Raw genomic sequence first — 27,263 nt, 5'->3', positions numbered from 1 at the left:
TTGGTACAAGAAGTATAACATTTCAGAAGCGGTAAATGCTATCAGTAAGGCATGGAATGAAGAATAGCTCTTGTGAATCTCACAATTTGTGTGGGTGCATATTTATTTATATTAATTATTACATATTTTTAACTCAAACGGTGCTGCTATCAATCCCAGACTAATAGAAATGATTCAATAAATAAACAAACAGCGTAAGTTTAAATGCTTGACTTTTTACAAAAGGCTTTAGATAATTTAATATTGAAAATGTCATTTACTACTTTAATGTACAATCATTAACACAAAAAAAATCATTATTTTATTAATTTAACTATACTGTAATTAGAAACTATTTAATTTCTACTATATTTTATAATATAATTACAAGTAATTTTTATTTATTCCTTATTTCAGAAATAAGGAACAAAAATTAAGAATATATAAAATATATATTTAGATTTTACACATATACACACACACATATACAGTATATAGAATAATATATTATACATACAAGAATATATAATATTTTGTAATAAAATAAATAGTACAATTAGCACTATAATATTAGTGGCGGTAATGATATATGTTGCTAATGTTCTCTTTAATTATATTGCCTGATAAGAAAATGAATTTGAAGAAAAATAAAAAAGACTTTAGCGTTTGCGTTTCTCAGCATGCACACAAAAAAATGAACACCATTGAGTTCCAGAGGTTCTCTGACAGTTACATCAGGTCTTGAACAGAGAGTAGAGAATGATGATGATGCTAGCTGGCAGATGGTTGAAGATTCCCTTCAACAAAAGAGCACAGGAGGAAAGTCATGTGAGCTAAAAGGAGACGTGGCTTAAGGATTCCCTTTGACAACAAACAGACACAGAGTATAAGAGAGCAAATAAAGTGCTGTCTGTTGGCTTGCACATCCTGTCTTTGCTGCAGGGGCCACTTTGAGGCTCATCCCTGCTGGCATGTGGAGGAGGGCCCTTGCGGTGGCAGCAACTACTGTAGTTAAAATGATTCACACAAAAAGCTGAGTAGCACAACCGATGTGCATGCCGACCACTCATGACACTTCAAATGCAGCTACTGCCATTTTGTGGGGTTCATAAAAACTACATCAGGCGGTTGCCTACAGCCGCAGCTGTTAATGCCAATGTCTTCTGACCGGCTGCTAATTAAAGACACGGGCAGGTATTTGTTTAGACCATGCACCTCAAAGACTCAGCAGTTCATTGAATAGAGGCATTAATTGGAACATTTATTGTATCTTTATCACTGGGGCTGCTGGTTGCATTGATGGTGGTGTTTCTAATGTTTCGGTTACCTTATAGCTACTAGCGGGTCAAAAATGTTCAGTATAATGAAGTTAAGTTCTACACCACTCCATTCTACCACCACAATAATCAAACGTGAGCATTATTATTGTTGTAAATGTTGAATTTACGATGTATTAAAGATAATTAGAGTGTGCAGGTGTACATAATGAAGTGTTGCTAAAAGCTTGAAAACCTTTGCTTTGATGTCGGAAGAAAACACACTGGAAGCACAGGACATTTCATCTCTGGCGAAATCGTGAAAAGCCATTTTTCTGGCAGTTACCATGACGACGTTGGCCAGATGCGCCGAGCAGAGAGCGTAGACCCCGCCGGAGCCCCCCACCACTGGAGCACGCATGTCGGTGATGGACACTGTCAGTGAGCCTGCGGATAGAAGACACACACAGCTCCGAAAACGAAGAAGAAAAGCACATTTGACAAGACTGTCCACCGTATCTGTAACTCCACCATGCATCAATGTAGAGTAAAACCTACATTGGGTATGATATTATTACTAAAACAGATGAGAAGTGGATATCATTACTCATCCACCATCAGCACAAGTCACCTTCCTCTGGGCTTTTTATGAAATAGTACAAAAATGTATTTACATGCAAAGCACATCTATGCTTGCTACATGTGAGAGCTCTTACTTTGTTAATCAATGACGGGTTGGACTTCCTGTGTATCTGAATTAACCGTCACTTTTGTGCATACGCGTTGATGTCTTCGTTTGGTGTGAAAGAACATCAATGACCAAATGTTCTTCTGGATGATGATTTTTTTTAATGGCTTTATTCCAATACCTAGCGTTTTCTTGTTAAATTAAGCCATTTTATTTTTGTTTTTTGCCTGGTGGGCCATTAAAAGCACTGTAACTGGACTTTGGGCACCGCTGATCAAGCTGCCCTGTAGGCTGTTCTTACTTTAAATATACTAAACTGACCTACATTGGATTGTTTTTTTACTGTTTTTAATAAACAAAAGTGAAAAATAAATATAAGTGTCCCCTGCACACTTTTCTGAGTGCGGCTTTCCTTAGAAATAGTTGGGACAGAGGTGGTTCTAGCCATGGACCACATGGGCAATTGTCCAGGGCGGCATTCTCTTGGGGGCGTCGCGAGGGGGAAAGAAAAAAATCCCATGTATTTGTGGCCACAGCTCATTTCCTCCTCATGTCAGGATTTGTGTAGCAGATGGGCGCCCTCTACAGGCGGGATACTCGCGGCCCCATTGGTGCTCTCACGTGATCAAACAGAACGTCCACTACCTGGGTGAGTGAGTTCACTGGTGGGCTTCAGCCCTCAAGTTAATTACAAGGTTAAACAAAAGAAAATTACAATAGTAGTTAATCAAAAATAAAACATATTTCATTCTTAATATTAAATTTAATTCATTATATTCGCAGACCGAGAGTCTCAAACATGTTATTTCACTACTAAAATGTTGAATAAAAAGTTGCGAATTGTGGGTCCATATGTGTTTTTGAGGGTTAGCCTTGATTGCTTCTTGAGTGACGGGGGGATGGCGGGATGACGATTAAGTGTCAAAAAAAGAGAAAGTCAATTTAGGAAGAAGAGAAGCGGGCCAAAGATAAAGGTATGGAGCTACAGCATTAGCACTTTATGCACACCGCATTATGGAATGTGTACGATGAAATAAAATAATAAGCGGACCACATAAAACGATATGGTGAGCCGAATCTGGCTCCCGGGCCTTGAGTTGAACACCTGTGTTTTACATGAACCATCAAGCTTGCCATGACTTATTTTGTTGTTTGAATGGCATCAGGTGAATACACAGGTGAATTGTGTACATTCTGCCATCGAGTGGAAGAGCATTTAATTGATCTGCCTGTCACGATACAGCTCTGGCATAGATACTGTAGATCAGGGGTCACCAATACAGTGCCCGCGGGCACCAGGTAGCCCACCACGACCACATGAGGTGCCCGCAAGCCTGCTTTTAATTCAGGTTTTCAGTTAATAATGAAAGAACAGTAGAAAGAAATGCATTCTGAAATACAAAATGTGAGTTGTGGACACCAGCATTTTGTTAATGTTCTGGTAAAACAAGCATATTTGCTTTGTTTGGGTTTAAAATAAGCTCCGAAAATAAATGTTACAAAAATGAGTAGCTCTTGGCCATTTTCATTTTGTAAAAGTAGCTCTCAAAAGGAAAAACGTTGGTGACCCCTGATGTAGATAAACAAAGATCCATCCATCCATCCATCAGCTATGCCGCTTGTCCTCACTAGGGTTCGGGGGTATGCTGGAGCCTATCCCAGCTGACTCCGGGCGACAGGCGGGGTACACCCTGGACTGGTCGCCAGCCAGTCGCAGGGCACATATAGACAAACAACCATTCACACTCACATTCATACCTATGGACAATTTAGAGTCTCCAATGAACCTAACATGCACGTTTTTGGAATGTGGGAGGAAACCGCAGTACCCGGAGAAAACCACGCACGCACGGGGAGAACATGCAAACTCCACACAGAGATGAACAAAGATATTTGTTGTAAATAAATTGGATAATTTCTTCTCTGTCACTAACACTAACTAATCATGGATCAATCATGAAACATGGATGTACGTAGTTGTCGGAGTCACCGTACACAAAGCCACATGAGGGAGTGAAAACGGGAGCGGGAGAAATCACAGTGTCAAGTTGGCATTGTTAATTATGCAAATGAGCTGATAAGGGAAGATTGAAGGGCCGACAAAAGCAAACAGCCTCTCTTTAATTGCAGTTGGAGCCGCAATGTCAATCTAAAACGCACATACTCAGAGTGCGAGCACAAAGAGTAAACATTGCGCTAAAAAGAAAGACTTGACGGGCCTGAGGCGGGCGGGAATGATGCTGGAAAGACGGATGGTAATCAGAGCAGCGTTCCTGAGTCATTCATCTTGCCCCCGCTCCTTCCTGCACCTGTGGGGTGCTGCTTTTGTCAGGATTTATGGGTGCAGATGAAGGCTGATGCCTGATCTACAGATTGAAGGGGATACACAGCGGCCCATTTTTGACTAGTTCAACAAAATTACAATTTCACAGCGCAGCGAGAGGAAAGTGAGTGCGTATATAGAGATGGTGAGGTGTCTCATTTCTTCAAAGAAAAAGAAGAAATTGAATTGGGGCAACTTTATCTGCATCATTTTGGCTTTGTTTTTTTTGTAGTTTAACAGCATGTTCTTCTTTGCTTATTGTTCATTTTTTTGTAATGCTAAACATACCAACAGCAGGGCGGGTTTATATCATCATTGCTGTTACACAGAACCTAAATATTAATAAACATTCCATACGTAGAATATCATCTAGACATTCAAACATACATTGGTTTCTAATTATCACGTTGGTAGTACTATTGTTATTTATTATACCCAAAGAAACATGCAGTTAGACCTTTACCCTTTGTTTATACCTGCCATTTTACTTTGTTTGGACACTTGCTATTATATGAGGAATTGTTTATACTTTTGACTGGTACTGCATCTAAACATGCGTCCCTAACAATACAGATACAGTACAGAGCTTATTTACATGAATTCATTACGCTATCTGGTCAAAAAAATTAAACGAAACTAAAATTAAATTAGACGTAATTACAACAAAATAAAATACATATTCTTATCACTTATCCTGTTCAGTGAGAAAAAGTAAAACAAAGAAAACTCAAGTAAAATAAATGATCATATCACTCACCACCATTATTTTGGGTGGTCTCATTGGATCGACTCCATGTTTTGCAGTTGATATTGACAAATAAAAGCAAAACTTTGAGAAGACAATATTACTCCACTTGACAATCCAAGGGCTCTTTCGATGGCTGGTTTTAAAGTTTACCAAATGACGCCAGTAGATTAAAATCTGGCAGATGTCAAGTCTATTTACGTATAGTATTTTAGAGCAAAAATTATTGTATTGTTTCCGTTTATTGAGGTTACCAACGAGACACCTGGTGTCAGGTAGCAGTGAGATCTCCAACAGTGTCTGAGCAGAAGAGCAGAGGGTCAACAGGGAGTATCGTCTCCCTTTTACTGCTCTCTGCTCTGGTGAGGCCCTCCCCAATACAGTATGAATATTAAACAGACCTGTCATGTGAGCTCTGCCGCTTAGTGAGGATTTAAGATTTAAGGCTCTCACACTCCTGCAGGAGCAGAGCTGGGAGGTGTACGATTAATTCCAGCGCAGAGCTGACATGCTGCATCTCATGCACACATGATTTAGTGTTGCCATCACCTCCATCGTCATCCACAAATCTTTTTGTGAGTCTGCAACATCCACCAGCGCGCTGCAGACAGTAAAACACGTCACTTTGTGCGGAGCAAAGGTCATCTGCACAACTAAACTACCTCAAGTCTAATCCTCAGTGCTGAGCTTTTCTGTCAAACTAAACTTGCAGCAGCAAAACGTTTTACACTCGGCAGGCCCTCAGCTATGGGACAACTTTGTATGCTGCACTCTCGCCAAGATAAAGCGCAGACGTGTGGTGGTAAGCTGATCTGAGGCCAGACTTTGACAGAGCCTGAGGCGTCGCCCCTCAGTCGCCGTCACACAACTCAGGCTGAAATGTAAGAAATGTCAAAACAATCTTTATACAGTCCAAAAGTTTGAACATCTGTTTTGTGATACTGTTTGAAGTTTTTCTCATTGAAAATGAATTCTCATTGAAAATTAATTCATTTGCTCAATGAAGTAAAATTTTGACCCGCCATTTTCTACTGGACTAAGACAAAGTAAAACTACTCACACTTTTGAAGATGCCTGGCGTTTGCAGAGCAATACTGCTGCCTACTGGCTTTTTATGGGAATTGCAGGAATTGATAATGCTCAGTCTGCGACTGGTTGGCGACCAGTCCAGGGTGCACCCCGCCTCTCGCCCAAAGTCAGCGGGGATAGGCTCTAGCATACCCCCGCGACCCTAATTAGGATGAACGGCATATAAAATTGATGGATGGATGGATGGATAATGCTCAGTTCTACTTCCTGTTCTATGTTTATCATCACACACGTTCTTGTTGCCGTCACTGATACCTACTGACGTTTCTAAACTAAACGCTAATACAGTCATCTCTCACCACATTGTGGTTTGAATTTCGCGGTTTCACTCTATCACGGTTTTTCAAACAAATATTAATTAAGAAATCATGCTGTTTCCTGGTTGTATATGGCCTATTATTAATAAAGAAATATGCATGTTGAAGTAAATGTTACATAAATGAAGCATTGTCAAGCACAAAATTGGCTAAATGAACTAAAATAGAAATACAGCAGTCCCTCGCTACATTGCGGTTCGAATATCGCTCCCTCACTCTATCACAGTTTTTCAAGAAGTGATTAATCAATAAATGATCGGTATTTTGTGGTTGACTATGGCCTATTATTCCATGTGAAAGTGGTACGTTCTTACCTGCTTATTTTTGTCCTTCTTCCTCACTCAGTTTGAAAACCATTTTTACGTTTAGGATAAATAAATCGGAGGCTAACTAGCTATAACTAGTTATAGCTCGGTATGCAGAATTGCTGTTTAAAGCGACGGTCGTCTCTTGTCTCACCGTAGTCTGCGCACAAGCGGTGCACAATGTGATGTAAACAAAGCTAGCAGTTCTGTCGGAGTGTACATCTATGTATGGCAGATGCATGTCAGACTGGCATGAATATATCAATCAAGTATTAATCAAGTGACAAGCATCATAGTAAGGATGGATGATTGGCTGGTGGCTATTTTTTTTAGTTAATGGCATGCGAGATCGACCCACATTATGTTTGAGGTACTACAACAAGGAACTTTCCCAATGCTAACAGTGAGTTATTTGGTCTTATTATTGCTTCTCTTGTTTACTATATTAGGTAATACAAGTATAAAGGTGACTTAGGGGTGTTATTTCATGTTTACAGGGCTCTAATAATGTTCAAAAAACGTTTTTAGAAGGTTGTAAACAGCTTTTCTATGCTCTAACTATGAAAATATTCCATTTATTAATACCGAATCCTACTTTGCGGAATTTCACTTTTGGGGTCTGGAACCAATTAACTGTGATAAACGAGGGATTACTGTACAAGGAATTAAGAAGCCGCATTAAAATTGTGACTGTAGTATTCTACATTGGTCACTAGGTGTCCAATTGTTTGGTGAGACAAGCACCAGACTTGATCGTTGGAACCAGCTTTTATTGCAGGTTTAACTTATCTCTCAAAAGGCACGATAATAATAACATCACAATAATAATAATACTGTTGTGGCTGTAATCCAGCTAAAACTCAATTCTGAACCCCCAACGTCACTCCCTGTCCACACGTCCGGAAGACATTTATTGCAACACACATGAGAATGAGTCTTATTTATGTCCTAAATGGCTTATTTACTCTTATTATGTCTATTATATTGGGCAATATGAATGTAAAGGTGACTATAAGGGTTTTATTTAATGTCTAGAGGGCTCTAATAATGTTAACAACCATATTTATAACGTTTTCTATGCCATAACTACAGAAATATTCAATTTATAAAGAAGGAATCCCACTTCATGGAAATTCAACTACCTCGGCTGGGTCTTGGACGGATTACTGAACTGCATTGGCAAGCTGTGTTGGCAAGCTGTACCAACACTTTTACGTCATTATTAGACGATTAACACTCTTCTCTAAACTGTGAGCCATGTTGTTATAGGCTGCATCATTTGCAAAGCAATGCACATAAAGAAGCCATCCCCTTTTGGATGGTGGATGTATAAAGATTAGTTTATGTCCACGCTGCTTTATTTGCCAGAGAGCCATTTATCGTGTATACATTCACTGGGCACAAAGATGTGCTCCTGTCAGCACTCCTGCAGCCGAAGGGATGCCTCTGACGGCTAATAAAACGGAGGGAATGCCTGATCAGATTTATTTACCCACCAACACCAATAAGGGGCGAGGGAGCCCGATGGAGCCAGTAGGAGAAAAGCACTGAGCGGTGGTATGTGTGGGTGGCGAGGCAAGTATTTGTGCTCCCGAACTTGTGCACTTGTATACAGCACATATGCTCCCCACTGTACTGTATATAGTGTAGTGTAGTACAACGCAAGTGAGAATAAGAAAAAGGACTGAATTAATTTGAATTATGAATCAACATTTTTTTAGAGTCAAAAATAATTGTGGATCGGTACATTTTTGTTGTTTGTCATATCACACATCTGTTCATCCTTTCACACACTCATGTAGGTGATGCTATCAAGAGGCCTGTTGCCACTACTTTTATACTTTTGAAAACTTGTGCCCCCCAAAATTTTGCACCCCCCATGACTTCCATATTCTACAACATATTTTTTTAAAGGTTTGTTTGTTTAATGTTTCGTGGACAAGTAACCAAAGTTAGCAGAACCATCCATCCATTCATCTTCTGCCGCTTATCTGAGGTCGGGTCGTAGGGGCAGCAGCCTAAGCAGGGAAGCCCATACTTACCTCTTCTCGGCCACTTTGTCCAGCTCCTCCCGGCGGATCCTGAAGGGTTCCCAGGCCAGTTGAGAAACATAGTCTCTCCAACGTGTCCTGGGTCTTCCCCGAGGCCTCGTACCGGTCAGACATGCCCTGAACACCTCCCCAGGGAGGTGTCCTGACCAGATGCCCAAGGTACTTCAATTCCTCCACTTGGGGAAGGATCTCATCCACAACCAGGAGATGGCACTCACCCTTTTCTGGGCGAAACTATGGACTCGGACTTGGAGATGCTGATTCTCATCCCTGCAGCTTCACACTCAGCTGTGAATCAATCCAGTGAGAGTTAACGATCACGGCCCGATGAAGCCCACAGGACCACATCATCTGCAAAAAGCAAAGACCCAATCCTGCAGCCACCAAGCCGGATCCCCTGAACGCCCTGGCTGTGCCTAGAAATTCTGTCCATAATGAACAGAATCGGTGACGATGGGCAGCCCTGGCGGAGTCCAACCCTCATTGTAAACGAGTTCGACTTATTGCCAGCAATGCAGACCAAGCTCTGACAACGGTCATACAGGGAGCGAACCCCCTGAATTATGTGGTCCGGTACCCAGTACTCCCAGAGTACTCCCCACAGGATTCCTCAAGGAACACTGTTGAATGCCTTCTCCAAGTCCACAAAACACTGGTTAGGCAAAATCCCATGCATCCCAGGACTCTGCCGAGAGTGTAGAGTTGGTCCACAGTTCCACGACCAGGACAAAAACCACACTGTCTACGCGTCTACTTCCGTGACGGAGCGGCGCGGCCATCTTGTTCACGTTCGTGTTCCACAGCGGAAGAAGATGCGAGTGTCGTCGTCACATTCACATGAACGCACAGGCGACAGTGCGCAGGGACACGGCGGGAGAATGATACAAGGCCGAGCGTTTTATGAGGTTTGAGTTTTTGAGAGGGCATTTTTGTGATGCAAATGTTTAAATCTTTTGAACGCATATTGTTTTTAGAATCCAAACTCTTTACTTAACTGTCCCCAGCAACTAAGCGGAACTACGTTCTTCATCACAGAAATCAGACCACAACTGGACTTAGGAGACCAAGTGGGGGGTAAATCGGGGGTATTGGACTACAATGCTGATGGGGATGTCACACAACTTCATGTCAAAAAATCCAAACTACCCCTTTAAATGCAATACATAACTGTTTCATACATTTTCTCAGTAAATTCTTGTAAGGACATGTTAAACACAGTGTTTAGCTTTTTGTAGAAATTCTTACTAAATTCTTTTTTTTTTATTTGCAAACATTGAGTGTGTATTTACAACAGTGATAGACATATAGAGTGCATATTTACAGTACATACTGTATGTGAGGAGGTTCTAAAACACAATACATAAAATATAGAACAGGTAACAAGAGGAAGGGAAGGTTGTGTGATGTCGAGAGAAAATGCCAAGTGGGCTGTATACTGACAAAGACTATTCATCAGATATGAGAGGGGAAAAAAAAGATAATGATCCATAGCAGTCATGTAGTTGTGCTATAATGGAGAGAGAAAGAGACAAATCAAAAATTGTACGTGTATTGTATATGCATAATAATAAAAAAGGGTAATCCAAACAAAATATGGAGAATAAAAACAGGATTAAATCGGGCAAAAACAAAAATACTACGGTAATTTAAAAAATTATAATAAATAATAATAAATATAGTTAATATTATGTATGTTTACTGACCGGCTGTCTGAGAGGCAGCGATTGTTTGCGGTTCACCTCTTGGTGAGCCCAGACTACCGAAAGATGGCAGAGCCCGAGCACCCCCAGCACACACCCCCGACCCACAGCCAAGACCAGACAAGCCGCCACACATTGTCCCACCACCCCAATCCTAATTCTTATTTTGTCCCCTTTCCCATGTTTCTCCCTGCGTTTGCGTGTTGTGCATTAAATAAGCATTGCGTTGAGCCTATACTTTCATGTGTTTCTTTTTCTTTTTGCCCTTCCTCACCCTTTGTATGCCTGTGCGAGGTTGGGCATGTGAGGCGGCGTTGCTGTCACTAGCGGACAGCTCAGTGCAGAGGAGGAATGCCGAGAGGGTCAAAAACATGTTAAATGTATTGCTTAACTTTTCGTACAATTCCCTACTAAATTCTTGTGAAAACATGTTAAATGTAATGCTTCACTTATTCATACAAGGTCTTACTTCATGGTAAACGTAGCGCTTAACTTTTTGTAGAATTTCCTACTGAAGTCTTGTGAGAAAACATTTCTATTCTTTAGTGTAGTGCTTAACTTTTTTAAACGTCTTACTAATTTCTCATTACCATGTATGGAACCAGTTGGTCCATGCTGGCAGCAGCAGTGCTTTATTTTATTGGTGTCTTCACTGAAGACGGCGGAGACGGTGGGCTTGTAATGAAAATGTGATAGATGACCTCCTGTGTGTATCACCTTGCTAGTGATAGTTGATGTTGTCATTACAAAGAAGCCAATTTAATACCTGTTGTTTAATCCTGCTCCAGCTGATTGATGCTGTTTGGGTACAGCACCGAAGTGCGACGGTGGCGCTGATGCCGTGAGCCTTCTTGTATTGTCTCTCCTAATATAGCCCTGCCGTACTATTTCCTGCTTTCCTTCACACGATTCTCAATGACTGCAGGTCTTTAGGCTGTGTCACTCAGACACATCCACTATTCATGTAACTGATGGCTGTGTGGAATGGCGCGCATGCAGGATAAATATGATAATATCTACTGGCAGGAAATAGAAAGGCTTGTTGCTCGGCAGACAGCGACTCTCACTTAGTCGTCACAAATGATGACAGGCAGGCATTTACTGTCTGGAGCTCTAGCACAGAATATGAAAGATTCAAAACAAAATGGCTTCAGGCTTCAGGCCTTCAAGTCTTGGGATTGCAAGCTGTTACAACACATACAGTAGGCTCTTTTTTATTTTCTTATTTGCCCTGCCAGCCGCTCGCTTGGTGTGTATTATTGATAAAGTGCAACACTATGAAAGTCAGGCTGGTGCTGCTGTTTTGTGACCAGAACGTTACTGAAGCCCAACCCGCTCCAAAGCAGGCAGGGTGACCTTGGCACTATGCAGAGGCGGCCACCGTAATTATGATAATTCCTAACCCTCCCTCCCCCACTACACAGTCACCCCTTCTTGGGTGACACCAAGCTCCTCTATTTGTTAACTTCGAACAGTCCACAAAAAGAATAATTAATATTTATACCTCGGCTAGAGAATGGCATAATGATCAATTAGTTGAACTGCGTTGTGAGATAATGAGGGAAACTGAAGTGCACTACTAGGCAGCCACCAGCAGAGGTGCTATTGATTCAACTAGGTTGCTCTAGAAAGAACACAACATGACAGCTACAGCACATCCACAGAGACACAGTTTATCGCCGTAATTGGTTCCAGACCCGACCGTGATAAGTGAATTTCTACAATTCCGTCTTTAGAAATCAAATATTTTCATAGTTACAGCATAGAAAACCTGTTTACAACCTTCTAAATACGTTTTTTAACGTTATTAGGGCCCTCCAGATATGAAATAACACCACTATAGTCACCTTTACTTATTACCCAATATAGTAGACATAATTAGAGAAAATAGGCTCGTGTTCATGTGTGTTGCTATAAATGAGTTACGGACGTATGAAAGTCAGGGTTTCAGAGTTCAGTGGATTACATCTGTAAAAGTAGCCTGTGTTATTGTTAGGATTAGTATCCCCGCCAAGCGCAGTGCAAAGCCCAAGCGGAGGTTATGTATTTGCTTGAAAAGGTCTGAATGGATTTGAATGAAATTTTCAGGAATTGTCGGAAATGGGATCTGGAAGAACTGATTACATTTTGGGGGTGATCCGGATCACCGTCTGGATCCATGAATTTTTTAAAGGATTCTTTAACATAGCGAGATAGGACCATTTTCGGCATTTGTGCATATAATTCCACAAAAATGGTCAGAGCATTTGGAAAAAAAAATACAGGAAAAGTTTCTAACAAGTTCTACAAAATATCAAAGACCGATCCAAATCACAATATGAGGGGAACTATGGCGCTTGGCGGAGATCTGCTCTCTAGTTACCGTATGTGAAGATCCAAGGTTTTTTTTCTTTGGAAGCAGACAAACCAAAACATCCAGTCTTTTGGCATCTCGTTCAAACCTGTAATAAAAGCCTGGTGATCAAGTGTTCAACATTTTACAATATGAACCTTCTTATATTTACTTTTTCACACAGGGCCATATAGGTTTGGATTTTTTTTCTCCCTTAATAATAAAAAGTTTCACATATTTTATTTTAGATTTTTTTGTAATATATATTTTTAAATAATTTTTTTCCATCTTTATCCAGGTGAATGTGCTAATCAAGCAATGTATTTTTTTTTTTTTTTTTAAATATTTTTTATAATATATTGTATATGGCAGTATATATGGGCAGTGAACCAGAAGATGGGATGTGGATGGGAAAAAAAAACTTGCTCTGTTTGAAATTACCAGCATTAGCGCCACTTACAGGACTTGGGTGGAACAGAATCATCCTGCGTATCATTATTTTGAGTTAAATAAATCAGACGGACAGGATTGGGATTATTTTTGCCTTGCTGGATGTCTGCAAACTGCTGAGGGCTATACTTCTGTATACAGCTGTTGTGTTGGATCTCATTACAATATTTTCATTCTTATTTTGTATTGATGTGATCCTCTCAGAGACAGGAAGCATAGAAGATTTGATGTCCTATTTTGTGTGTGTGTGTGTGTGTGTGTGTACATGGGCAACACAGAGACATGGTGTGTTTACTGTAGCATGTGATGTTAGTAAAACAGGGGATTGTCTCCTCTCCCCCAGGCCTCAAGCTTGGCTCTGTTTATACTGAAGAAGGTTATGATTCATGTTGGGTTCCTACTTTAGCTCCCTCTTCCCTTGTCCTCGAATGTTCTTTTTCTTGGATTGCACTAGTGTGGTTTTGTTATTGAGGATGCTGAAAGCACCAAAAATTCTTCCTTAACAAAGATAATAATGCTTATTTTTCAGTGACACTGTCAGAGATGTATTAATTTAACAATATCATGTATTTGTTATTGTGGTTGTACTTTTCCCTGCCTCTTGCCCAAAGTCAGCTGGGATAGGCTCCGGCACCTCACCAGGGAGGCGTCCGGGAGGCGTTCGGACTAGATGCCCGAGCCACCTCAACTGGCTCCTCTCGATGTGAAGTAGCAGCGGCTCTACTCTGAGCCCCTCCTAGATGGCCGAGCTCCTCACTCTATCTCTTAGGGTGAGTCCAGCCACCCTATGGAGGAAAATCATTTCTGTCAGTTACTGAGGTGAGAAACACCTCATTGAATTCAAGGAATAACTCAAGGAACCAAGGAAGGAATGTCAAAACAAGAATTTGGTGCCCGTGCTGTAAAACTATACTTGTAAAACTATAAAAACTTATTTTGTGTTAGCATTTTTGGCTTTCGGGAACGGATTAATTGGATCTACATTACTTCTTATGGGAAAAACTGATTTGGTTATGTTTCCACTATATATTATGTTTCCTCTTTTATGTCTTCTTTTCAATTAAATTCTGTATCTTCTCATTATTTATTTTCCCAGCGGCCATCTATTCATAGTGATGACAGTTTTACTCTTCAACTTCCAGACTAAAAAGCCCCCAAATCTTTAATAGAGCTTTTCCATGTCTGACAGCACCATTAGAGTCGGGATGAGGCGTCAAAAATGGATGCCACTATATTTAATGACATTTACAAAGGCAGGCTTTTAAACAAAATGTAAAAGCAGACAAAAGACAGAGTGACAGATAGCCAACCTCCTTGCCCGCGATGAGTCACAAAAACTTTTAATGTCATTCGAATTCAAAGAGTGTCAGCCTTAATAAAATATTAAATCTTTAATATAATAACCGGTACATCTTATATCGTATATTTTATTATTGTATATTCATCTATCACAGTGGTTCCCAAACCTTTTCCAGTCGCGTACCCCTTCAGACATCGGACTTGAACCCCCTACTGCTGCACACATAATTTTTACGTTTCATTAAATTGAAATAATAAACATAATTAAATGGTCAATTAAGTTTATAGTAATTCAACATTTTTTATTGTGCATAGTCAAATTTTGATAACATTTTTACATGAGCACTGATCAATAAGATGTGAATTTCGCTTGGAGATGAATAAAGTAACTAAGTATTGGTCCTACATATCTTTTATTTCAGCCGGATGTTGGCATCCTTCCCTCTGAATGGGTTCAACTTGAGCTTCACTTTTGTCCGCTTGCAAACCCTATGATTTGTATGTACTTTATTGATCCCACAGCGGGGAAATTTACTTGTTACAGCAGCAAGCAAGCAAGACAAGTAAAGAGAACAGTAAAGTAAAGCACTACAACATGGTTCAGGTGGTGCAGGTGTTGTAGAGCCTGATAGCGGTCGGTATGAAGGACCTGCGGAACCTGCGGATTTAAATCCACATATTCATTTGACACCAAATTGAAAGGGAAAGTTGAATAAACATGATGAAGCAGTATCCAAAGTACAAAAATACATAAAAGGGCAGTGATAATGCCTCATTTTCAATCTCCACTCTCTCATCCTGACACGCACATACATTGCCAGGTTTTCACAGTGCGGGGATTGGAACATCAATATAAGTTCAACCTTCAAGATGAAACACTCTTAATACACAACATAGTCATCAAACGTACTTACTTATTCATATAACCACACAGAGCAATGAAGTGTCTCCTTCCTGCTTTCTGCCAGTGCGCTCTGTGCAATGAGGCATTCAGGTGCGCTCGGGTGAATGTGAATGTGCTAATTGTTTTTCATTTTTATGCACGCGCCCCCAGTGACAATGGACGTACTCCACTTTGGTAAACCTAGGATCTATAATACACTACTAAAGATTATGACCTAAAGATTTAAAGATACTACTCCTGAAAGGGATGCAAATCTGTCAAAACCCGCACCCTGACGGTATTGCCTGCAGCTATTACTTTTCTGACACGGCCACCAAATGGTGGCGCTGTTATTAAACCTCACAATTCAGTTTGACTTGAAATCTGTCACGCAGCCCACTGCGCTCTACAAAACAGCTGTGTTTCAATTTTCGTACTTACACTCATCCAACACTCCCCAAATGCAGCGATGGATGTAATCCCCTTCGCCATTTTGGATACGTCGTGGAAGGGGAGGGACTAACTCGAGTGGTTGCAATTCACAATTTAAAAGGAGACAAGAAGAGGAAGCGGATAAATATTGCAATTTTCATTTCCGATAGGTGTGCGACAATAGAAGGGTCATTCTCCCGAAAAGGGGCCCGACGCAGAAAGCAAAATTTTACGTTATTTTATTTTTTACACAGCAAAGCAATGTTTACTGAACATATATCATTCAATTAAAAAACAGTAAAATGCTACACATGTTTTAACCTTACCTTAAATTGTCACAAACATGCTCCAAAATGGCGACGTATCTTGCACATAACACAGAGCTGGTGGATGGACTCTGCTTCAAACTCTTTGCGAGACTCAACACTATGTTCTTTAAAACAGGGGTCGCCAACCACTGGGCCGCGGCCTGGTACCAGTCCGTGGGCAGGGGAAACTTTCAGGCATAATGTTAAAAAAACCAAAAAAACATTTGTAAATAACTAAATCCTAATTTTATGTATATCAGTTTTGGAAAGATGGGCCAATATATTACTCAAAAAAATATACAGTCGGAAATCCCCCAGTTTTTGCATGTTTATGTTGTTTTGTTTTATTGTTTTTCAGCAAGCGGCGTCCTGTCCCACTTTGTTCAGCGGTCCTTGAACACACCTTAGTTGTGTGTGTGCTAACTTTCTCCTACACTGCAAAGATACTTATACAACCCCTGGCAAAAATTATGGAATCACCAGTCTCGGAGGATGTTCATTCAGTTGTTTAAATTTGTAGAAAAAAGCAGATCACAGACATGACACAAAACTAAAGTCATTTCAAATGGCAACTTTCTGGCTTTAAGAAACACTAAAAGAAATCAAGAAAAAAAGATGTGGTAGTCAGTAACAGTTACTTTTTTAGACCAATCAGAGGGAAAAATTTACGGAATCACTCAATTCTGAGGAAAAAATTATGGAATCACCCTGTAAATTTCCATTCCCAAAACTAATACCTGCATCAGATTAGATCTGCTCGTTAGTCTGCAGTTAAACAGGAGTGATCACACCTTGGAGAGCTGTTGCACCACGTAGACTGACATGAATCATGGCTTGAATGGCATGAATCATGAATTGACAAGAGATGTCAATTGAAACAAAGGAGAGGATTATCAAACTTCTTCAAGTAGGTAAATCATCACGCAATGTTGCAAAAGATGTTGGTTGTTCACAGTCAGCTGTGTCTAAGATCTGGACCAAGTACAAACAACATGGGAAGGTTGTTAAAGGCAAGCATACTGGTAGATCAAGGAAGACATCAAAGCGTCAAGACAGAAAACTTAAAGCAATATGTCTTGAAAACAGAAAATGCACAGCAAAACAAATGAGGAACAAATGGGAGGAAACTGGAGTCAACGTCTGTGACCGAACTGTAAGAAACCGCCTAAAGGAATTGGGATTTACATCCAGGAAAGCTAAACGAAAGCCATCATTAACACCTAAACAGAAAATAACAAGGTTACAATAGGCTAAGGAAAAGCAATCGTGGACTGTGGATGACTGGATGAAAGTCATATTCAGTGATGAATCGTGAATCTGCATTGGGCAAGGTGATGATGCTGGAACTTTTGTTTGGTGCCGTTCCAATGAGATTTATGAAGACGACTGCCTGAAGAAAACATGCACATTTCCACAGTCATTGATGATATGGGGCTGCATGTCAGGTAAAGGCACTGGGGAGATGGCTGTCATTACATCTTCAATAAATGCACAAGTTTACGTTGACATTTTGGACACTTTTCTTATCCCATCAATTAAAAGGGTGTTTGGGGATGATGAAATCATTTTTCAGGATGATAATGCATCTTGCCATAGAGCAAAAACTGTGAAAACATTCCTTGAAGAAAGACACACAAGGTCAATGTCATGGCCTGCAAATAGTCCGGATCTCAATCCAATTGAAAATCTGTGGTGGAAGTTGAAGAAAATGGTCCAACCTGCAAAGCTGATGTGGCAAAAGCAATCAGAGAAAGTTGGAGCCAGATTGATGAAGAGTACTGTTTGTCACTCATTAAGTCCATGCCTCTGAGACTGCGAGCAGTTATAAAAGCCAGAGGTGGTGCAACAAAGTACTAGTGGTGTGTTTGAAGTATTCTTTTGTTGTTGTTTTTTTTCATGATTCCATAATTTTTTCCTCAGAATTGAGTGATTCCATAATTTTTTCCCTCTGATTGGTCTAAAAAAGTAACTGTTACTGACTACCACATCTTTTTTTCTTGATTTCTTTTAGTGTTTCTTAAAGCCAGAAAGTTGCCATTTGAAATGACTTTAGTTTTGTGTCATGTCTGTGATCTGCTTTTTTTCTACAAAATTAAACAACTGAATGAACATCCTCCGAGACTGGTGATTCCATAATTTTTGCCAGGGGTTGTATAAGGATCGATGATTTTTGCGTTAACAGAATCGCAGAATTGGCCACTAAAAACGGAATCTACTGGAATCTTGCGGAAATTTACATAATGTGAATGAAATGCTGTCATCGTGAGGAAAACGAACATTTGTATGGGGAAGTATCACTTTGGCGGACCGTTCAATTGCGGCGGAATCCCATCACAAACACTAGCCCGCCCCCTCCTGAATTAAACCTGTCGAAACCATGACCTGAGACATCGGTGAAAGTTGGCAAGAAAACTTCTACAGCAGTGTTAGCTTAGTTTCGCAGAGCATTCTAGTGCAGCTGTGTGAGTGCGACGAGTGCGATGGGTGCGTTTACACCGTGTTGTGTTTTACGGCTTTTTAATGCAAACGACGGTTTTACGATGCCCGCTGACGTCATGCAATTTTTGAGTAAAGTAAGGACAAGAGGCATGTTTATCCTTGCTCCCAGCTCGTCTTAACCATCAATACACATTCTCAACATGCACAACACACTTCCGGCTTTCAAAATAAGACCGCTGTTCGCCACATAGTGTCTAATTGTGTTAAGAAAATATGGGTGTCTTAAAAAAAATATTTTACATTAATAACATAATTGGAATTGCATTGGTGACTACGTCTTCCTTAACCACAAGCACAGGCATTAGATTCAAGATTCAAGATTCAAGAGTTTTATTGTCATGTGCATACAGCTTGTTGAGGATTTTGCATGTACAGTGGCTAACATCCCATTACAAAAGTTAGCCAAGCTACATCCATCCATCCATTTTCTATACCGCTTCTCCTCATTAGGGTCGCGGGGGCATGCTGGAGCCTATCCCAGCTGTTCTTCGGGCGACAGGCGGGGTACACCCTGGACTGGTCGCCAGCCAATGGCAGGGCACATATAGACAAACAACCATTCACACTCACATTCATACCTATGGACAATTTAGAGTCACCAATTAACCTAACATGCATGTTTTTGGAATGTGGGAGGAAACCGGAGTACCCGGAGAAAACCCACGCACACACGGGGAGAACATGCAAACTCCACACAGAAATGCCCCAAGGGAGAATCGAATCGTCTTCCCGATCTCCAGACTGTTACTGTGTTGGCCAACGTGCTAACCACTAGACCACCGTGCGACCCCCAAGCTACATCTGTTTCTGAAATACTGGGCAAAATGGCCGATGATGTATTGTATTAATAAATGTAAGGATGTTTGCATTTAATCAACAGACACGTTATTTACTGTCACAAAATATACTCTCTATGCTGGTAAAATAACTGTAAAAGTTTAAAAAACTGAATAAAAAAATAAAACGCAATTTGGGAAAAAATAAAACAGATTTCATTGGGCCCTACTTATACTGTATTTTCCCCATTTTTCTTTCACCTCATATTTGGTCCCAAATGCTGATACTGTGTAGGAATGCATAAAAGGTACAATTCGATGATTTTTGAGTGCTAATGTGCATATCTGATTGGTGCACTACCTCGAGTTAATTCATGCTAGCGCCCTGCCTGTTAGCACACACATCAAACAGCCACTTTCTGATCTTCTCTCTGTAAAACAAACTCCAGGCTCGTACAGGTGGATGGTTGTTTGTATTCATTTGGCGCTTTTAATTTGATGTCGCTCCTGTCTTAGTTTTACACAATACATAATAAATAAGATAAATGAGATGGCTATTATTCAATGTATTTGCAGTATATTTTTATTTGGTTACAGCTGCAAATCACTATAGTCCGTGTGTCTGCCCCTCAAAGTGAAACCATCCTCTCTGGTCCCTTTCAGGAGGAGACTGGCCCAGTAATCAATTTCGGACATAGTATACATTATTGAAGCATAACCATGAAAGTGCACTAATTGAAACACAGCGTATGTACTACAATTAATGATAAGGTCATTCAATGTATTCAAATGGAATACATAGTACATTCCAAGTCAATGTATTGGGATGATACTTCCAACCTACTTCTCTTGTTAAACATGTTGCTGTAGCTCTGTGATGACCATAGAGCAGTGCAAACCCTGCATTATGTGCGTTGCAGCGTCCACAAATGGATTAAGTGTATGAGAAGGGATAAAGGGAGGGATGCTCAATCTGCAGAGGAATCAAGGAATACAGGGTCTCTCTCTGCAATGTGGAGCTGAGTTGCTGAACAGGAGTGAAAATTATGACATTCTTCTCTCCATATTTCCAAGCATTAGCTGCAAGCGAAGCCCTTCATCTGGCAGAGCCAAAAAGGATTACTGGGTGGATATAAGAATGATCAAGGGCAAGCACTGCAGGTCTGTGCAGCTTGGTCGCTTAATAATTACAAAACTGTTCCTGTTTCCAGTGCACGCACACACACACACCCAAGGACAAAATGTACTTTATTTTTAGGAGGGTGTAATTTGGGGTTTTGAAGAGAAGCACTTTGAAAAAGAAGCCTGTGGTGCGGAGGAGGTTCTTGCAATGCGTTCTTGGTGTAAATTTAGCTGTGCAAAACTTGCAGCATGTTGCCCTGTGCAAACATGAGCTACAAAATGAGCAAAAGAAGAAAAAAGTAACATTTACAAGCATTATCTAACAAAATAAAGCCTCCTTCTATAGGAAACATTTGCAAAATTACAATGAAAGATGTCCAAGACATCTGAGTGGTTTAAAGTAAAAAAAAAGTAAATGGATGGACTTCCGTCCTTTGTAATTATTTAGGCCGAGAAGCACAACAATTAACACTGATGCTGATGCTCATACTTTTAAGCTACTTGGTCATGAAATAAACAAAGAAGCAACAAAATGTATCTAATTTTACTAGGCAGAAACATTTTTCTCTCAAATGGGACTGTAGATGACCATAATTCATCCCACTGGACATCGTTCCTATGTTTTCAATGCATAAAAAAGGGGGGATGTACAAATTTGTATGTACAAATGCAATTGCTTCTCAAGATCGATACCCGATAACTTTTTTATAACTATTATTTTTTTAAATTTGGATTTCACTTGTCCACACATGGAGGTAAGAACAACTCAAACAAAGTTGAATTTGACAAACTGTACCTTTAGATTTGGTCTTTTAGGGATTTAACTGTCCGCCACAAGACCACGGAGAGGTCGCCTCTGCAGATGCCGGGGCAGAGGCATACGTGAACAAACTTAAAGCCATCATCGAGGAAGGGGGATATAAGTCTGAACAAGTTTTTAATATGGATGAAACAGGCTTATTTTGGAAACACTCCATCGCTAATTCAGCCCATGGACCAAGAAGCGTGATCCGCGCTTTCAAGGCCCTCTAAATGCGCAACATATATATTTTCTCATGTCTATATTGTTATATATTATTATATATTTTCTCATGTAAAGTGTGTGGTGAGGGGTTTTACAGCCTTAAAACGTATATAATAAACAAAAAAAAACATATTCTGTAAACAGAAAACATATACTTTACTGTAAACAAAAAAAAACATATATAATAAATGACAAAACATATCCTGTAAACGAAAAAAAACATCTAAAAATGACAAACTACACAGATTTCACTTTACACCGGTATTTTTTGGAACCTAACCCCCGCGTTAAACGAGGGAACACTGTACTAAAAAAATTATCATGAAAAATTTTGCACAATACATGAAATGTTACATGTCATGTTTGTATATCTGATGTTAATATGCACAATATCGATTTTGACATTATGCAACGTTATTTTATGAGAAGTGTTTACCTACGTTGTTAAATGAATACGTGATCTCAAATGTTGCTTATGGCACAATTAGATTGTACCTGTTCTAGTGGAGAAAAAATGGTATCACAGTTCCATCTACAGTGTACAATTCTTACAGTTCACCACCACCAATCCTAACCCAAAATGCACCATTTTCCAACACACAACCTCACTACTCCGCATCTTCCACGTCATGTGATTGTCAGAGTATGGTGACAAAAGCAAACGTCTTTGAGTCACTCACGTCAAGTTCTAACGCTTAAAACTGCCATTCAACTCGTGTTAAACAAAATCTACGTTGAAATGAATGCAGTTTGACTAGCAGGACCTGGCTGCTATAAATGACAAATGTTCTCCCTGCTATTGGCTGAACAGCATGTCAAAGTGCACTCGGGCTAATTCCCCGGAGAGGCACCCTGCATTAGTCTGCCACTGTTCCTCATCGGGGTCCCGCGCTCACTCTGTCATCACCGCTGAAAGAAATCCAAACTACAATTATTCATGAGTCTTCAAAGAAGCGTGTTTGCATGTGTGCACGTCTGAGCGTGTGTGTGATTTTCACCGAGCAGAGGCAGATTTGAGCGGCGCTAACTCAATTTTACAGAACAGACAGAGGATGGGGAAAGGAGAAATAAATGATTTGGACTTTTCGTCACGTAGACAATATCAGATTGCTGAAAATGTTGAACTCCACATGAATTAGGCTTCTGCTTTGCAGCAGTAGTCAAATGATGCTTCGCCAGATATTTGCAACAGGAGCAATTTCAGTGTTGGATTTGTGAACCATGCAGGCTTGATGACTTGTGCAAATGAGCATTAGCTGAAAATCTGCATTGAAAAAAACTAGCCAGTAAGTAGCGTCGACATGAAACGCCACAAATCTCCAAAGTGGCGCAGTGGAGGATGAAAGTTAATGAGGTTCCTTCTGTGCAACACCATGACCTCTGTGCAAAAACACACCACTCATGGATGGATGTCAGCTGGGCAGTAACATGAAGATTATTCCAATTCGGCGCCCGCTGAACCAGAAGTTGATGCAAAAATCAGAGGTTGGTTTTTACAACAGTTGAATTGCTGAAATGCAATTCAGGACCTTTAACTTGATAAATGACATGGAGCCAGGAAAAGTAAATTCTAAGCATTTCTTTGAGCAAAACACTGCAAACAAAAGGACAAAAGCAAAGTAGGTCAGTGCAGATGTACTGCTGACTTGCAAAAAGCACAAAAAGACACACTCATACTCAATGCTGGACCACATTTTGTCTAAAACGGACGGGCCTTTTGTTTAATACAGCAGCAAGTGGCTTTTGCCAAAACAAGTTCACAAAAGCAAGGAATAAAAGAGTTGGCAGAGCATATTTAAAGCTAGAATGCATCAGTCAAATAGGAGCAAAGCAATTTATATCAACTTAAAATGTGATTTTATACAAACTTTGACTTTGTGACCTGCTTCTCAAGTGGCCACAAAGTGTCTCGCACACCAGGAAAATCGTAAATCCTTTTAGGTGCGGAACCAAATATAATCCAATCAGATTTATTTGGATTAAACGTAACATTTTCCCAATAGGAAATAATCTGTTCCAGGGTCAAACTGTCGCCATCATAAAACCCTGTAAAGGTATTTTTTAAATATTATACAAGTGTGAAAATGAGTTGGCCAGTGTTAACATTAAGACTCAAAAATAAGAAAATACTCAAGTCTTAACTTAAAGGAGTAAGGATGAGAAAAAGCCCCAAAAAAGCGAAATTTTGTGAGATACTGTCAACAAGCGCCATACACACCAGTGGTTTGTACCTCGACAATCTATACAACTTTAGAGGTGCATTTAGAGGCGCAATTGTTCAACTTTAGGGCTTCCACAATATTGTTATTTTTGGGGGGGATATTTTACCTATGCTTTACTTTATAAAAACGTATCTTTAAAAAAAAAACACACTTACCAGCCAGCACTCCCGCCATGTAAAGCAGACTTATTCGTAAGACGCCATGGACCATCTCCAAAGGAACGCCAATCATCAGCTGCAGTAAAGCATTGAATCCCAACTGCTCCAACCTAAAGGGAGAAAACATGAGAAGCATAAGGGGACAAGCTAAACCAGGGGTTGGCAACCCGTGGCTGCGTGCGGCTCCCTTTGCAATGCTCAAATATTTTTTTCACACCTGAGTGGGGAAAATCTACATTTTTAAAATTAGCTAAAAATATCCAACTTTCTGTATGACCGTCAGTACATCCTGGCTGAGTTCTGATTGGTGATTGGATCACCATAGCCAGCGAGCTAAAAGAAACAGGCTGTCAATTGACACATTACTTGAGGCGACAAGTACGCATGCACACCACACTTCTATTTGTTGTATTCTGTTGTTAGAACTGTTAAAATTAAGAACGATTCAAACTTCTAAAAGTTTACAAGACCCTGTTTTAAGCTGATGTTTTTCGGCGCGGGGCAAAATGTCTCTTTTTATAGTAAAGATTGGCGACCCCTGAGCTAAACCACTCAAACTCACATCCCCATCAGCAGTGTAGTGCATCAACAGTGACTTACCCCCCACTTTGTTTCGTGAGTTCTGTTTGGATTTTGGTGAGGAGGAACGTAGTTCCAGTTAGCTGCCCAGTCTCACCCTGACTTCACCTGCAGCGGCCCCCAGTTACCGTAAGCTGAGTTTGAGAGCCATGATCTAAACAGGCGACCGAGCTGAGAATACGTACCCGACGTGCATGAACATGTAGCTGAAGAAGCGCCACACTTGAGCGCGATGGCCCGGGTGGTACACCAGGGGGCTCTTCATGAAGTCTGGCTGGTAGGTCTGCAGCACCCACTTGTTCAGCATGATGCCATAGCACATGAACACAATGATCTGCAAAAAGAGATGCACAAATTGAAAAAAACAATAGCACACGAGAGAAGAAGAGAAAATTCCCTCCACACAACATCATTTCGTAGGAAAGTCAAGCCCTCTGTGTGACATGTTCCCATTAGAATTTAATAGAAAATTGTACAAAAACGTAAGTACTACATCTTTGTATAATAATGAAACTGTACGAAAAGTTAAGAACTGTATGGGGTATGTTCTCGCTCGAAATGAGTAATCAAGTAAAGGCCACATGACCTATTTATATGTAGTTTTAATGCAGCAGATGTCTGCTAAGTGTAAATCTGTCTGATCTATGCATGCATGCATGACAAATAAGTCATCGTCTGCTTGAACAGTTACAATAGTCACATGTCACAGAGCATTCAGCATCATTTGGAGGTACAGTATTACAAGGGCGCCTTGGCACACAATTAGGATGATTTCCAGGCATAATGTGTATTTTTGTGTCAGTGGTTTCCGCATGAACATAAGCTCTGAAGTGCTTGCTGACCTGGTTTAAATGAAGTCGGGGGGAAGAGAAAACAAAATCAGAATGAGGCTCCTGCTCCTCACCTGGACGATGGTGATGACAGCGATGAAGACGGGTGGGGGACACAGGCGGTTCTGGTGAAAGTACCAGCGCCGGTCCGTCTCGCACGGCAGGATCTCGTAGGCCACGTAGCGGACAAAGCGTTTGTAGAGGCCCAGGCCCGTCTCATCCAGCAGGATCTCCCTCTGCAGTGTGCGGCGGCCATTGGCAATGGCTCGGCGGAAACTGCTGGAGCGCTTGCTGCTCATCTATGGTTTGAAAAATAAAATAAAAGACTGCAACAAGTTTTTTTCATGCTTTTAAAATTGGGTCAATTAAAACTGACAATACTGAATTGATGAAACCTGAGAAGAAATACTGTAATCAAAAACATGGCAGAAATGTGATATATTTCCATGAAAACATGACACACAGTATCGAGGAAAAGGCTTCTTGAGACGTCATCTGTACTTCTGTGTAGAAGGTGTCGGACGTTTCGCTCCTCATCCGAAGAGCTTCGTCAGCAAACTAATAAGTGCTGGTAGCTTAGGCCTTAAATACAGTAAGAGTGGGCGGAATTGGTGTGCCAACACCCTCCTCCTATTGGTTCGTTACACTAAGCCTGCATTCCTCATCTTTACAGTGGTATAATCCTATCCTGTTATTCACACCTACGATAAAAGGGAAGTGTCGCTCCCTGAATTGGGTATGAACGACTCTGATACTGGCTTGTTAGCATCTATTGTTCTGGCTCGGCCCTGCCTTCACCTCATTTGCAAGACTAAGAGCTGTGGGTTTTGGTCTCAGTAACCTGCTGAACACAGGGTCCAAATTGAACCTCAAACCACCATTCCGATTCAATGATGGGTTCTGTTGTTTGACAAAAATAGCTTCCTTTACTCCTCTTTCAAACCATCTGTTTTCTTTGGCCAAAATCTTTACCTCGCTGTCCTGAAAAGAGTGATTGGTAGCTTTCAGGTGTAGATGTACTGCTGATTGAGGACCACTAGCATTGTCCCTGCGATGTTGATAAAGCCTTTTTTGGAGCATTTGCTTAGTTTCCCCAATGTAGTGCTCTTTGCATTCCTCATCTTTACAGTGGATGGAATAGACCACATTGCTCTGTTTCTGGTTTGGGCTGAGGGAAAGAAAAAGGAGACACAACATGTCCAGAGAGCGCTCTCAACCTGTGGGTACCCACGGTGGGCTTTTAACAAATGTCAAAAGAAGAGAGTAGGGAAAGAAACCCAAAAGCCCACAGAAGCTAAAAGGAGAGGAGTGGTAGTCCCTTATGTAGCGGGGGTCTCCGAAAAACTCCAGAGGATCTTATGGCAACACAAAATTCCTACCTATTTCAAACCAGTAAATACCCTGAGACAAAAATTAGTGCATCCTAAAGACAAGGCTCCAAACCAGAAACAGAGCAATGTGGTCTATTCCATCCACTGTAAAGATGAGGAATGCAAAGAGCACTACATTGGGGAAACTAAGCAAATGCTCCAAAAAAGGCTTTATCAACATCGCAGGGACAATGCTAGTGGTCCTCAATCAGCAGTACATCTACACCTGAAAGCTACCAATCACTCTTTTCAGGACAGCGAGGTAAAGATTTTGGCCAAAGAAAACAGATGGTTTGAAAGAGGATTAAAGGAAGCTATTTTTGTCAAACAACAGAACCCATCATTGAATCGGAATGGTGGTTTGAGGTTCAATTTGGACCCTGTGTTCAGCAGGTTACTGAGACCAAAACCCACAGCTCTTAGTCTTGCAAATGAGGTGAAGGCAGGGCCGAGCCAGAACAATAGATGCTAACAAGCCAGTATCAGAGTCGTTCATACCCAATTCAGGGAGCGACACTTCCCTTTT

General features: G+C 40.7%; 1 protein-coding gene across 6 annotated transcripts in view; it reads right to left on the bottom strand.

Annotated features, from left to right (window-relative positions):
* The window catches only part of rhbdl1 (rhomboid, veinlet-like 1 (Drosophila)), an 82,238-nt gene that overhangs the window by 9,151 nt on the left and 45,824 nt on the right, over window positions 1-27,263 (bottom strand). For all 6 annotated transcript variants that reach the window (XM_054764032.1, XM_054764005.1, XM_054763991.1 and 3 more), the window contains exons 3-6: window positions 25,442-25,666; window positions 24,723-24,871; window positions 23,956-24,068; window positions 1,582-1,682 (exon numbers count right to left, since the gene is read on the bottom strand). In XM_054764032.1, the coding sequence (XP_054620007.1) occupies window positions 1,582-1,682; window positions 23,956-24,068; window positions 24,723-24,871; window positions 25,442-25,666 (588 nt within the window). The remainder of the gene's footprint in view (window positions 1-1,581; window positions 1,683-23,955; window positions 24,069-24,722; window positions 24,872-25,441; window positions 25,667-27,263) is intronic.

Source organism: Dunckerocampus dactyliophorus, chromosome 2 (genome assembly GCF_027744805.1).
Source record: "Dunckerocampus dactyliophorus isolate RoL2022-P2 chromosome 2, RoL_Ddac_1.1, whole genome shotgun sequence".
Classification (NCBI taxonomy): Eukaryota; Metazoa; Chordata; class Actinopteri; order Syngnathiformes; family Syngnathidae; genus Dunckerocampus; species Dunckerocampus dactyliophorus.
This window is presented reverse-complemented; position numbering and strand designations above follow the sequence as displayed.